General features: G+C 36.9%; 2 protein-coding genes across 2 annotated transcripts in view; both read left to right on the top strand.

Annotated features, from left to right (window-relative positions):
- TBCA (tubulin folding cofactor A) overlaps window positions 1-13,564 on the top strand; it is a 103,318-nt gene that overhangs the window by 51,201 nt on the left and 38,553 nt on the right. The window lies entirely within an intron of this gene.
- On the top strand, window positions 5,855-8,217 carry LOC132422182 (large ribosomal subunit protein uL11-like). The gene has a single exon (XM_060007001.1). It carries the CDS (start codon window positions 6,450-6,452, stop codon window positions 6,858-6,860), a length of 411 nt encoding a protein of 136 aa, XP_059862984.1. The 5' UTR covers window positions 5,855-6,449; the 3' UTR covers window positions 6,861-8,217.

Genomic DNA, 13,564 nt, shown 5'->3' on the forward strand with positions numbered 1-13,564 from the left:
AGCAACGAAGACCCAACACAGCCAAAACAAAAACAAAAACAAACAAACAAAAAAGCATGGAGTGTATAATGAGAAATACAGCCAGGGGGTCTTTAATGTCCTTTTGAGAAATTTGGAATTCTATAGACATTGTGTCTGTTTATTGAATTATCTAAGTAAAGCAAAGGAATTCTAGTGACAGTTTGAAGGCTGCATTGTCGAGCTAAAGAAAACAGTTGTTTCCTTTTGTTTAAATTTTTTCTTTTCCAGCTAGATTTTTTAACTTAGAACCAACTTGACCTCTGTTGGACTATGTCTAGTTAAGTGCTACATAGTAGTGGTTGTGCAATCAGAGTTTATTTTAAATGGATGAATTTCTGGTTTGGGAATTTCTTTTAAGTGGAGATAATCCTGTTTTATGTTGTTTTTTTAGCTTTTTTTCTTTTTTTTAACATTTTTTTCTTTTTTGAATTTTATTTTTTTTATACACCAGGTTCTTATTAGTCATCCATTTTATACATTTCAGTGTATACATGTCAATCCCAATCTCCCAATTCATCACACCACCACCAGCACCCGCCGCTGCTTTCCGCCCTTGGTGTCCATACGTTTGTTCTCTACATCTGTGTCTCAATTTCTGCCTGCAAACCAGTTCATCTGTGCGATTTTTCTAGGTTCCACATATATGCATTAATATGTGATATTTGTTTTTCTTTTTCTGACTTACTTCACTCTGTATGACACTCCCTAGATTCATCCACGTCTCTACAAATGACCCAGTTTCATTCCTTTTATGGCTGAGTAATATTCCATTGTATATATGTACCACATCTTCTTTATCCATTTGTCTGTCGATGGGCATTTAGGTTGCTTCCATGACCTGGCTATTGTAAATAATGCTGCAATGAACATTGGGGTGCATGTGTCTTTTTGAATTATGGTTTTCTCTGGGTATATGCCCAGTAGTGGGATTGCTGGGTCATATGGTAATTCTATTTTTAACTTTGTAATGAGCCTCCATACTGTTCTCCATAGTGGCTGTATCAATTTACATTCCCACCAACAGTGCAAGAGGGTTCCCTTTTCTCCACACCCTCTCCAGCATTTGTTGTTAGTAGATTTTCTGATGATGCCCATTCTAACTGGTGTGAGGTGATACGTCATTGTAGTTTTGATTTGTATTTCTCTAATAATTAGTGATGTTGAGCAGCTTTTCATATGCTTCTTGGCCATCTGTATGTCCTCCTTGCAAAAATGTCTATTTAGGTCTTCTGCCCATTTTTGGATTGGGTTGTTTGCTTTTTTAATATTGAGCTGCATGAGATGTTTATATATTTTGGAGATTAATTCTTTGTCTGTTGATTCATTTGCAAACATTTTTTCCCATTCATTAGGTCCCATTTGTTTATTTTTGTTTTTATTTCCATTACTGTAGGAGGTGGGTCAAAAAAGATCTTGCTGTGATTTATGTCAGAATGTTCTTCCTGTGTTTTCCTCTAAGGGTTTTATGGTGTCCCGTCTTACATTTAGGTCTCTAATCCATTTTGTGTATGGTGTTAGGGAGTGTTCTACTTTCATTCTTTTACACATAGCTGTCCAGTTTTCCCAGCACCATTTATTGAAGAGACTGTCTTTTCTCCATTGTATATCCTTGCCTCCTTTGCAATAGATTAGTTGACCATAGGTGCGTGGGTTTATCTCTGGGCTTTATGTCCTGTTCCATTGATCTGTATTTCTGTTTTTGTGCGCCAGTACCATATTGTCTTGATTACTGTAGCTTTGTAGTATAGTCTGAAGTCAAGGAGTCTGATTCCTCCAGCTCTGTTTTTTTCCCTCAAGACTGCTTTGGCTATTTGGGGTCTTTCGTGTCTCCATACAGATTTTAAGATTTTTTGTTCTAGTTCTGTAAAAAATGCCATTGGTAATTTGATAGGGATTGCATTGAATCTGTGGATTGCTTTGGGTAGTATAGTCATTTTCACAATATTGATTCTTCTAATCCCACAACATGGTATATCTCTCCATCTGTTGGTATCATCTTTAATTTCTTTCAACAGTGTCTTATAGTTTTCCACATACAGGTCTTTTGTCTCCCTAGGTAGGTTTATTCCTAGGTATTTTATTCTTTTTCTTGCAATGGTAAATGGGAGTGTTTCCATAATTTCTCTTTCAGATTTTTCGTTAGTGTATAGGAATGCAAGAGATTTCTGTGCATTAATTTTGTATCCTGCAACTTTACCAAATTCATTGATTAGCTCTAGTAGTTTTCTGGTGGCATCTTTAGGATTCTCTATGTATAGTATCATGTCATCTGCAAATGGTGACAGTTTTACTTCTTCTTTTCCAATTTGTATTCCTTTTATTTCTTTTTCTTCTCTGATTGCCATGGCTAGGACTTCCAAAATTATGTTGAATAATAGTGGTGAGAGCAGACATCCTTGTCTTGTTCCTGATCTTAGAGGAAATGCTTTCAGTTTTTCACCATTGAGAATGATGGTTGCTGTGGGTTTGTTTTTTATGGCCTCTATTATGTTGAGGTAGGTTCCCTCTATGCCCACTTTCTGGAGCGTTTTTATCATAAATGAGTGTTGAATTTTGTCAAAAGCTTTTTCTGCATCTGTTGAGATGATCATATGATTTTTATCCTTCAATTTGTTAATATGGTGTATCACATTGATTGATTTGTGTATACTGAAGAATCCTTGCATCCCTGGGATAAATCCCATTTGATCATGGTGTATGATCGTTTTAATGTGTTGTCGGATTCTGTTTGCTAGTATTTTGTTGAGGATTTTTCCACCTATATTCATCAGTGATATTGGTCTGTAATTTTCTTTTTTTGTAGTATCTTTGTCTGGTTTTGGGATCAAGGTGATGGCGGCCTCATAGAATGAGTTTGGGAGTGTCCCTTCCTGTGCAGTTTTTTGGAAGAGTTTGAGAAGGATGGATGTTAGCTCTTCTCTAAATGTTTGATAGAATTCACCTGTGAAGCCATCTGGTCCTGGGCTTTTGTTTGTTGGAAGTTTTTTTTTTTTTTTTTTTTGTGATACACGGGCCTCTCACTGCTGTGGCCCATCCCGTTGCGGAGCAGCAGGCTCCGGACGCGCAGGCCCAGCGGCCATGGCTCACGGGCGCAGCCGCTCCATGGCATGCGGGATCTTCCCAGACCGGGGCACGAACCCGTGTCCCCTGCATCGGCAGGCGGACTCTCAACCACTGCGCCACCAGGGAAGCCCTGTTGGAAGATTTAAAATCACAGTTTCAATTTCATTTCTTGCGATTGGTCTGTTTATATTTTCTGTTTCTTCCTGGTTCACTCTTGGAAGGTTATACCTTTCTAGGAATTTGTCCCATTTCTTCCAGGTTGTCCATTTTATTGGCATAGAGTTGCTTGTAGTAGTCTCTTAGGATGCTTTGTATTTCTGCGGTTTATGTTGTAACTTCTCCTTTTTCATTTCTAATTTTATTATTTGAGTCCTCTCCCTCTTTTTCTTGATGAGTCTGGCTAATGGTTTATCAATTATGTTTATCTTTTCAAAGAACCAGTTTTTAGTTTTATTGATCTTTGCAATTGTTTTCTTTGTTTCTATTTCATTTATTTCTGCTCTGATCTTTATGATTTCTTTCCTTCTGCTAACTTTGGGTTTTGTTTGTTCTTCTTTCTCTAGTTTCTTTGGGTGTAAGTTTCAATTGTTTATTTGAGATTTTTCTTGTTTGTTGAGGTAGGCTTGTATTGCTATAAACTTCCCTCTTAGAATTGCTTTTGCTGCCTCCCATAGGTTTTGGATCATCGTGTTTTCATTGTCATTTGTCTCTAAGTATTTTTTGATTTCCTCTTTGATTTCTCCAGTGATCTCTTAGTTATTTAGTAATGTACTGTTTAGCCTCCATGTGTTTATGTTTTTACTTTTTTTTTTACCCTGTAATTGATTTCTAATCTCATAGCATTGTTGTCAGAAAAGATGCTTGATATGACTTCAATTTTCTTAAATTTACTGAGGCTTAATTTGTGACCCAAGATGTGATCTCTCCTGGAGAATGTTCCGTGTGCACTTGAGAAGAAAGTGTAATCTGATGTTTTTGGATGGAATGTCCTATAAATATCAGTTAAATCTGTCTGGTCTATTGTGTCATTTAAAGCTTGTGTTTCCTTATTAATTTTATGTTTGAGTGATCTGTCCATTGGTGTAAGTGAGGTGTTAAAGTCCCCCACTATTATTGTGTTACTGTCAATTTCCTCTTTTATAGCTGTTAGCAGTTGCCTTATGTGTTGAGGTGCTCCCATGTTGGGTGCATATATACTTATAATTGTTATATCTTCTTCTTGGATTGATCCCTCGATCATTATGTAGTGTCCTTCCTTGTCTCTTGTAACATTATTTTAAAGTCTATTTTATCTGATATGAGTATTGCTACTCCAGCTTTGTTTTGATTTCCATTTGCATGGAATATCTTTTTCCATCCCCTCACTTTCAGTCTGAATGTGTCCCTAGGTCTGAAGTGGGTCTCTTGTAGACAGCATATATATGGGGCTTGTTTTTGTATCCATTCAGCGAGCCTGTGTCTTTTGGTTGGAGGATTTAATCCATTCACGTTTAAGGTAATTATCAATATGTATGTTCTTGTTACCATTTTCTTAATTGTTTTGGGTTTGTTTTTGTAGGTCCTTTTCTTCTCTAGTGTTTCCCATTTAGAGAAGTTCCTTTAGCATTTGTTGTAGAGCTGGTTTTGTGGTGCTGAATTCCCTTAGCTTTTGCTTGTCTGTAAAGCTTTTGATTTCTCCATGGAATCTGAATGAGATCCTTGCCAGATAGAGTAATCTTGGTTGTAGGTTCTTCCCTTTCCTCAATTTAAGTATATCATGCCACTCCCGTCTGACTTGTAGAGTTTCTGCTGAGAAATCAGCTGTTAACCTTATGGGAGTTCCCTTGTATGTTATTTGTCGTTTTTCCCTTGCTGTTTTCAATAATTTTTCTTTGTCTTTAATTTTTGCCAATTTGATTACTATGTGTCTTGGCGTGTTTCTCCTTGGGTTTATCCTGTATGGGACTCTCTGCGCTTCGTGGACTTGGGTGGCTATTTCCTTTCCCATGTTAGGGAAGTTTTTGACTATAATCTCTTCAAATATTTTCTCTGGTCCTTTGTCTCTCTCTTCTCCTTCTGGGACCCCTATAATACGAATGTTGTTGCGTTTAATGTTGTCTCAGAGGTCTCTTAGGCTGTCTTCATTTCTTTTCATTCTTTTTTCTTTATTCTGTTCAGCAGCAGTGAATTCCACCATTCCGTCTTACAGGTCACTTATGCGTTCTTTTGCCTCTTTTGCTACTGATTTCTTCTAGTGTATTTTTCATTTCAGTTATTGTGCTGTTCATCTCTGTTTGTTTGTTCTTTAATTCCTCTAGGTCTTTGTTAAACATTTCTTGCATCTTCTCGATCTTTGCCTCCATTCTTTTTCCGAGATCCTGGATCATCTTCACTATGATTATTCTGAATTCTTTTTCTGGAAGGTTTCCTATCTCCACTTCATTTAGTTGTTTTTCTGGGGTTTTATGTTGTTCCATGATTTGGTACATAGCCCTCTGCCTTTTCATCTTGTCTCTCTTCCTGTGAATGTGGCGTTTGTTCCACAGGCTGCAGGATTGTAGTTCTTCTTGCTTCTCCTGTCTGTCCTCTTGCCCGTGTCCCCAGGACTGTCGCAGCTTCGGCTGGTGGGGCCCCTCCAGAGCCAGCAGCCTCAGTTAGGCCACCCTCCCCTCAGGCTCCAGGGCAGTTCAGTCTGTTGTTTTGTTTTTAATGCAAACCTGTGAGTAGGACGTATAAAACTGTGCTTCTCATGTTTGCCCTTAAGAATGTATGTAAAGGGTGTACAGAATAATGAAGAATGAACAACATGCATATGGGTATGTGAAGGACAAATTAAGCCAAATAAACTTGAATGCTCTTATTGTGTTAGCTTTAATAGAGTAGAATTACAAAATTCATATTCAGTAGGCAGGAAGCTAATATCTAATTTTCACTAGAATAGTTAATACTGTTTTAGGGAAATTAAGTTCTTGTTAGTTGTCAACATGGGCTAAAAACTAGCAGTTGGATCATACCAAAGGTAATGATGGCATCATATTGAATTGGAGGTGGTGTTCTGCATGGTGCCATAGGTGCTATGTTAAATACAATTTTATTTAAATCATATTAATTACCTGGGAGAAAGCATGCAAGAAAATCCACAAAGGATGCCAACTTTGGATTGTAATTAGAACAGAGCTGAAAGGAACTAGAGTGATGAGGCATGCCTAGGTAAACATAATGAAATTTCCTTTGAAAAATTAATTCCCTTGAGAGGAAAATTGAGCAAATTATATGCATTAAAAATGTTTTGCTTTCGGCTTTCGGCTCGGAGGAGGCCAAGGTGCAACTTTCTTTGGTTGTCCTGAATCCGGGTTCATCCGACACCAACGCCAGCCGCCTCCACCATGCCACCTAAGTTCGACCCCAATGAGATCAAAGTTGTGTACCTGAGGTGCACCGGTGGAGAAGTCGGTGCCACATTTGCCCTTTCCCCCATGATCAGCCCCCTGGGTCTGTCTCCAAAGAAAGTTGGTGATGACATCGCCAAGGCAACTGGTGATTGGAAGGGTCTGAGGATTACAGTGAAACTGACCATTCAGAACCGACAGGCCCAGATTGAGGTGGTACCTTCTGCCTCTGCCCTGATCATCAGAGCCCTCAAGGAACTGCCAAGAGACAGAAAGAAGCAGGAAAACATTAAGCACAGTGGAAACATCACTTTTGGTGAGATTGTCAACATTGCCCGACAGATGTGGCATCGATCTTTAGCTAGAGAACTCTCTGGAACCATTAAAGAGATCCTGGGGACCGCCTAGTCTGTGGGCTGCAATGTTGATGGCTGCCACCTTCACGACATCTTAGATGACATCAACAGTGATGTGGTGGATTGCTCAGCTAGTTAAGAACTGCAAAGGAAAATAATAAAGTGTTATTTGACAACCAGTGGGGAAAAAAAAAGTTTCGTTTCTAATTTGGCATTTGCCAATGAATGAAAGTTGAGTACCTCAGTTAATAGCCTGTCTTTCCATGTTGTGATCCTTTGTATCTAGGATATCAGTAACCAAAATCTCTTCATAATATGTAAAATCTATATATATGATTTCATAGGATCTAGACACCCATTTGCTTATAGAGAAAATGTTTAAGATTGAGAGAAATTCTGAAACAGGAGACTTGTAGCCACTCTTTGTGGAGAACTATAACTCTAGAAAATCTTTTTAGTAATGTCCCAAATCACTAATTGTTTTCATTTTTTCTTTAAAGAGGAAAGATTGTAATAAGTTTCCACATCTATCAGTAATGCCCACCCTGAATATTAAATTAATGAGACTCTACCAAGAAATTACTTCTCAAGTCTTCTAGAAGTTTCTCCTCCTAAACAAGAAAAACAAAAATGTTAGCTGTCTTTCACTTTACCATTAAATTAAAATACTATATTTTGTGAAAAGTGCTTTCTTATCCACATAAATCGTGAAGCCATAGAGATAAGATTGATAGACCTGAGTATATAAACATTATACAATAAAATTTCTCCAGGAGAACAGAACAGAAAAGGAGGTAAAAGGAAGAAAAATCAAATAAGATGGAAAAACAAGCGACATATTGGGCAAAGTATTTACCAACTACATGCCAGATAAAGGATAAGATCTAGAATATAAAAAGAGTTCTTACAAATTAATAAGAGAGATGAACACTCCACCATAAAGATAGATAAAAATATAAACAGAAAATTTACATACAAAGAAAGGAGAATTGGATGACATATGAAATAATAACACTATGAACTCCATATGGTTGTAAGTACTTCATAGATATTAACCCATTTAGTTCTCCCAGCTATTGGCAGATACTGTTGTTATCCTTGCTTTACCATTGAGGAACTGAGGCACCAAGAATTTAAGGAACCTGAACCAGTGGAACCTGCATTCAAATTCAGAAAGTCAGACTGTACCCTTAATGACTATAACTCACTAATAATCACAAAAATACAAGCACAGCTATGATATTATTGGTCACCTATAACATTGGCATAAATGAAAACACCAGTACCAAGTGTTAGTGAGAGAAATGGGCTCTCTTCTCACAGTTGATGCAAATGTCAGTTGGTACAGTCTTTATGGAGGGCAATTTGGCAATACATATCACTAAGTAAAATGTACATACCCTTAGACCTAGAAGCCATGCTATGATTTTCATTTAAATAAGATATGCAGACAAGGGTATAGATGTATGTACAATTATGTTCATCTCGGTGTTTACAATAATACTTTAAAATTGGAAATAATTTAAGTTTTCATCGATAAGATATTGCTTAAAATCTGCATGCAATCAGTGAAACACCGTACATATAGTTATTAAAAAATACCTGATATAGGGCTGTATGCATTAACATGGAAGGATTTCCACAACCTACTGAGTGAGACTAGACAAGTTCACTGTGAAGGAAGGGATAGTATTTAACTTGTTCATTGCCCACTGCTTGGCACAGTGTAAGCATATGGTAACTATTGGATGGATGGATGGATGGACAGATGGATAGGAGAATATGGTATAGTGAAAAGATTCTAAGACTTGAAACTGGAAGGTTTCTGTTTTGTTCCCTCCTAGTAACAACAGATCACTGGAATTCAAGCCCTTTAAAGCATTGGTGTTCCACAAATATTTCTCTAAAAAGAAGCAATTCAGCTTGTGTTAACATCTGTATTAATTTCTTAGGGCTGCCAATGTAAAATTACTGTGAACTAGGTGGCTTAACACAACTAAAATTTATTCTCTCACATTTCTGGAGGCTAGAAGTTTGGAATCAAGGTGTCAGCAAATCATGCTCTTCCCTCCATCCTTCCTTGCCTCTTCTAGCTTCTTATGGTTGCCAGCAATCCTCCGTTTTCTTTGGCTTTTGGCAGTATAACTCCAGTCTCTGCTTCTGTCTTTACATGGTCTTCTTCCTGGTGTGTCTCTTATAAGGACACCAGTCATTGGACTTAGGCCCCATGCCAATCCTGTATGACCTCATCTTAATGAATTATGTCTATAGAAAACCTATTTCCAGGCTTTCCTGTTGGCACAGTGGTTAAGAATCTGCCTTCCAATGCAGGGGACACAGGTTTGAGCCCTGGTCCAGGAAGATCCCACATGCTGCGGAGCAACTAAGCCCAACTACTGAGGCCACGTGCGCCACAACTACTGAGCCCACGTGCTGCAACTACTGAAGCCCGTGCTCAATAGTTGCACAGCCTAGAGAAGCCTTCTCTGCAACAAGAGAAGCCACCGCAATGAGAAGCGCCACAACGAAGAGTAGCCCCTGCTCGCCACTACTAGAGAAAAGCCCGCGCACAGCAACAAAGACCCAACACAGCCAAAAATAAAATAAATAAAATTAAAAAAAAAAAAAAGAACCTATTTGCAAATAAGATCACATTCTGAGGTTCTGGGTAGACATGAATTTTGGGCAACACTATTCAACTCCTTACAACATCTCAGCTGAATACAGCCTTAAGGATGGAGTCTTACTAAATAGTCAAACTTTCAAGTTTTACTTTTTTAAAAACACCAAAAAACGATTTCAGTTTAACCATTCTGACCGGAAACATTTATAAAATAGTTTATATACCACTATTAATACTTAGGATTATATTAAAATATTACCTAAGAAACTGGAAATAAGATTTAATCTCAGAGGATAAAATGAAAGCAATATTTAATAGGTCATAATAAAGATACACAAAGATGTCTGAAAGAGAGAATGGGTTCTAGTCTTATAAGACTAGACTGTTAACGGATTGACTGGATTATCTTTTCCACAAAGAGTGTGTTAAGTGTATTAATAGGAAGGAAGCTTGGTCAACAGTGAAAGCACAAAATAAAGAAAATCACAGGGTAAATATCTGTTTTGTCCACCTAAAGCCTTGTCCAGGAGATGGGGGTGTTCTGAGTATAGTTTTAATGTTTGTAAGACCACCCTGTTTCCTTTAAGTAAAACAGTAGTTTTACTTTACTTTTTAGCAATGGAACTTTTTTCCCCCTCCAAAAGAAATCTTAAAAAGATTTCAAGCACAGAAAACAACAGAAAACAAAGAGAGCTTCTGAGACACCTCCTTAGAATGTTAATGCTCCAAGAAAAGACTGAAAACTGCTTAAGCTATGAAATAATTCTGTTTATCTAATTTTCCTTTTTTTGGTACCATACTCACCAATATATTTTCTGGTAAGGCTATGGTTTTTCGCATGGGTCTGCCTATCATAAGAGAGTGGGCTTGCGTTTTGAAAGACTTTTTTCTAGTGCCAGAAACAATTGTGCTTTTCATTGTATGTCAATAAATTGGCATTCTAGCATTATACATCAGCCTCATTAATCAACGTTGTTCTGCCCTTAAGACATGATTCTACTCTTGGTGGGCTTACAAAATAAATTTTGAGCCTAAGAACCAGAAATTTGGCTGTGATTAATGGGCCAAGGAGGGGAAGGCTTTTTTAGTAAGGCCCTTCAAGAAGACTACCTCCTGACCTTCCCAGTGCAACACAACCAGACATAGCTCCGTGAGTATTAGTTTTTTCTCATTTAAATTTCTATTAAAAGTTTCTTTTTCTTCTGCTTTAGAGAGTGTTTTGGTTTTATTTATTTATTTATTTTAACATCTTTATTGGGGTATAATTGCTTTACAATGGTGTGTTAGTTTCTGCTTTATAACAAAGTGAATCAGTTATACATATACATATGTTCCCATATCTCTTCCGTCTTGCATCTCCCAGTTTCTTTGTTTTTAAACAGAGCATATCATGTAACCTTTTTTTTTTTCCTTTTTACCCTTCCTGGTCCTGCTGCTCCTCATTTAATCTTCTTTAATACTTAAATTTATCGCTGTCCTTTATTATAAGTAAAGGTAAGACCACTTTAGGGGGTTATCAGGTTGCTGAGGCCTTTATATTCTCCTTGAAGTGCTCCTAACTGCCTTGCTTTATATGGGTCTTCTTTCTCATCCCTAGTGAGATTTCTGTCATTACTTCTTCTATCAGCATGCCTATCTATGGCACTAGTTTTCCCCTTTCTCATCTATTACTTTAAAATACAAGAAACCAAATTTTTGTGTAAATTTATAAGAAACCAAATTTGTAGAAATAGACTTAAAGAGTAACTGCTCTGAATGAGGACATGAAGATCTCTCCTATAAATCATATATATAAACTTTAGTGTGAATTTTGACCTTAATTTTGGCTCTTCCAAGGCCCTTTTCTTGCTTTTTTTCTTACTTAATAAGAAAGAAATTGAAATCTCTTTAAATTAGGTAAAGGTGCACACTATCTACATTTCAGAGGGTAGATGTGCTTGCAGTTTCAAAATGCATTATTCTAATAAAAAATATACATAATCTCTTGCTTTGTCCATGTTTTCTTCAGTATTTGTACTAGAAGCATGGTTTTGGTAGAAAAGTAACCTTTACTAAACATTTGTCTCTTTTACTGAGGAGGACTGTTAGGGTATGAACTCTTGAAAGTAGATTGTTAGCCTTAAAGTTCTTGGCTCAGTAATTTTTCAAAATCCACATTTTTCTCTAGAATCTTAAAACTTGAAGCTTTACCTGATTAACTACACTTTACTTTAGCTTTACTCATGTTATTAGCATGAATATAGTATATTTTCTACTTATGTTTTTAAAAATTGTCTTCATTTTTGTGTATTTTGTACTTATAAGTTTCACATGGTCAAGTATCTTATCTTTGTTTCTTTTACTTTTTCATTATTACGAAATCACATACTGTCATTTAAGTACATCTTTTTGGGTGAGTTAGACTTGAAGTTTGTGTTTGGGCTATATTGACTATATTTATAACTCCAGAAAGTTTTTTGGAAAGCGTGGGTATCTTTTTCATGTTCTTGCCTGTTTATGTTTCCTAATCTGGGGAAAGAGCCAGAGTTTTTGGAGTTATAAAATTTTCCTATAGGGAATTCCCTGGCGGTCCTGTGGTTAGGACTCTGCGCTTTCACTGCGCAGGGCCTGGGTTTGACCCCTGGTCAGGGAACTAGGATCCCACAAGCCTATGGCTGTGGCCAAAAAAAAGGGGTTTTTTTCCTATAAATGTGAAGTAAAAGTAAGGAATGATTTTATTCCTTAAGATGGATTTAGGCTGATAAATACCATATTTACCTGAGAAAATAATATAATTGCTTTTCTCTGTATACTTTTTTATAATGTTGCTGTGGTGATCATTTCCCATAACTCTTTAAAAAGAAGACAGTAGGGCTTCCCTGGTGGCGCAGTGGTTGAGGGTCCGCCTGCTGATGCAGGGGACACGGGTTCGTGCCCCGGTCCGGGAGGATCCCACATGCTGCGGAGCGGCTGGGCCTGTGAGCCATGACTGCTGAGCCTGCGCATCCGGAGCCTGTGCTTCGCAACGGGAGAGGCCACAACAGTGAGAGGCCTGCGTACCGCAAAAAAAAAAAAAAGAAGACAGTATAGATGTATTAAAACATGGTACATTTCCAAAAACAAAATAGATGCTTAAAAATATCTTCTTGAATTAATAAACTATTTTATATATTTTATTTTATTTATTTTTTATTTTATATATTTTAAATACTCATGACAAATTATGATTGTGTAATAATACAGCAGGGTTGCACAGCTTTACAAATTCAATTAATAGTTTTATTTTTATTAATTTCAGTCTTCTAAAACTGTTAGCACAGTAACCTTTTTTTTGAATTTCATTTTATTTTTTTATACAGCAGTTTCTTATTAGTTATCCGTTTTATACATATTAGCGTATGTATGTCAATCCCAATCTCCCAATTCAGCACACCACCATCCCCACCCCCCCAGCCACTTTCCCCCCTTGGTGTCCAAACGTTTGTCCTGTACATCTGTGTCTCAGTTTCTGCCCTGCATACCGGTTCATCTGTACCATTTCAGTAACCTCCTTTTTAATAGTGTAATTTTTTTTTTAATTACACACTGTATTTGAACTTAATCATTTAAGAAATCCACCAATTTAACCTTATTTAAAAAAAAAACCATGGTACATTTCTCTATAGGTATACATGCATGTGACTGTGATTTCAGTTGCCAACCCACTGTGTTCAAGAACTCTGGACTGGAAATTAAGCAACCTGGATTTTATTTCTAGCTCTGATACTAATTCTGATGCTTAAAAGGGTTCCTCCACCATCGTTCATTCTAATGTAAAAGTTTGCTTTAATTTTTTTTTAAATCAGAAGACTTGTTAACTTCAGAGAGGTGTGCCAGTAGAAATACACAAGTAAGAATTCAAATGACAGCAGATCATTTGAATTTAAAACCATAAAATATTCATCCAGACTAACTATTCTTGAAGTGCAATAACCTGGGCATATGAAAAGGTATAATGGGAATTACTTCTTAGAACTTGAATTTTTAGAATTCAGTTACAGATATTGTTTGATATGTAACTGTTGTATAACACTATTGGCTGTTTTGCCTGTGATATACACTGGATTTGCAGCCCAGGATAAAATGCTAAACGAAAACAATTGAAATCTTCGTAC

The sequence above is a fragment of the Delphinus delphis genome, chromosome 3, assembly GCF_949987515.2.
Source record: "Delphinus delphis chromosome 3, mDelDel1.2, whole genome shotgun sequence".
NCBI lineage: Eukaryota > Metazoa > Chordata > Mammalia > Artiodactyla > Delphinidae > Delphinus > Delphinus delphis.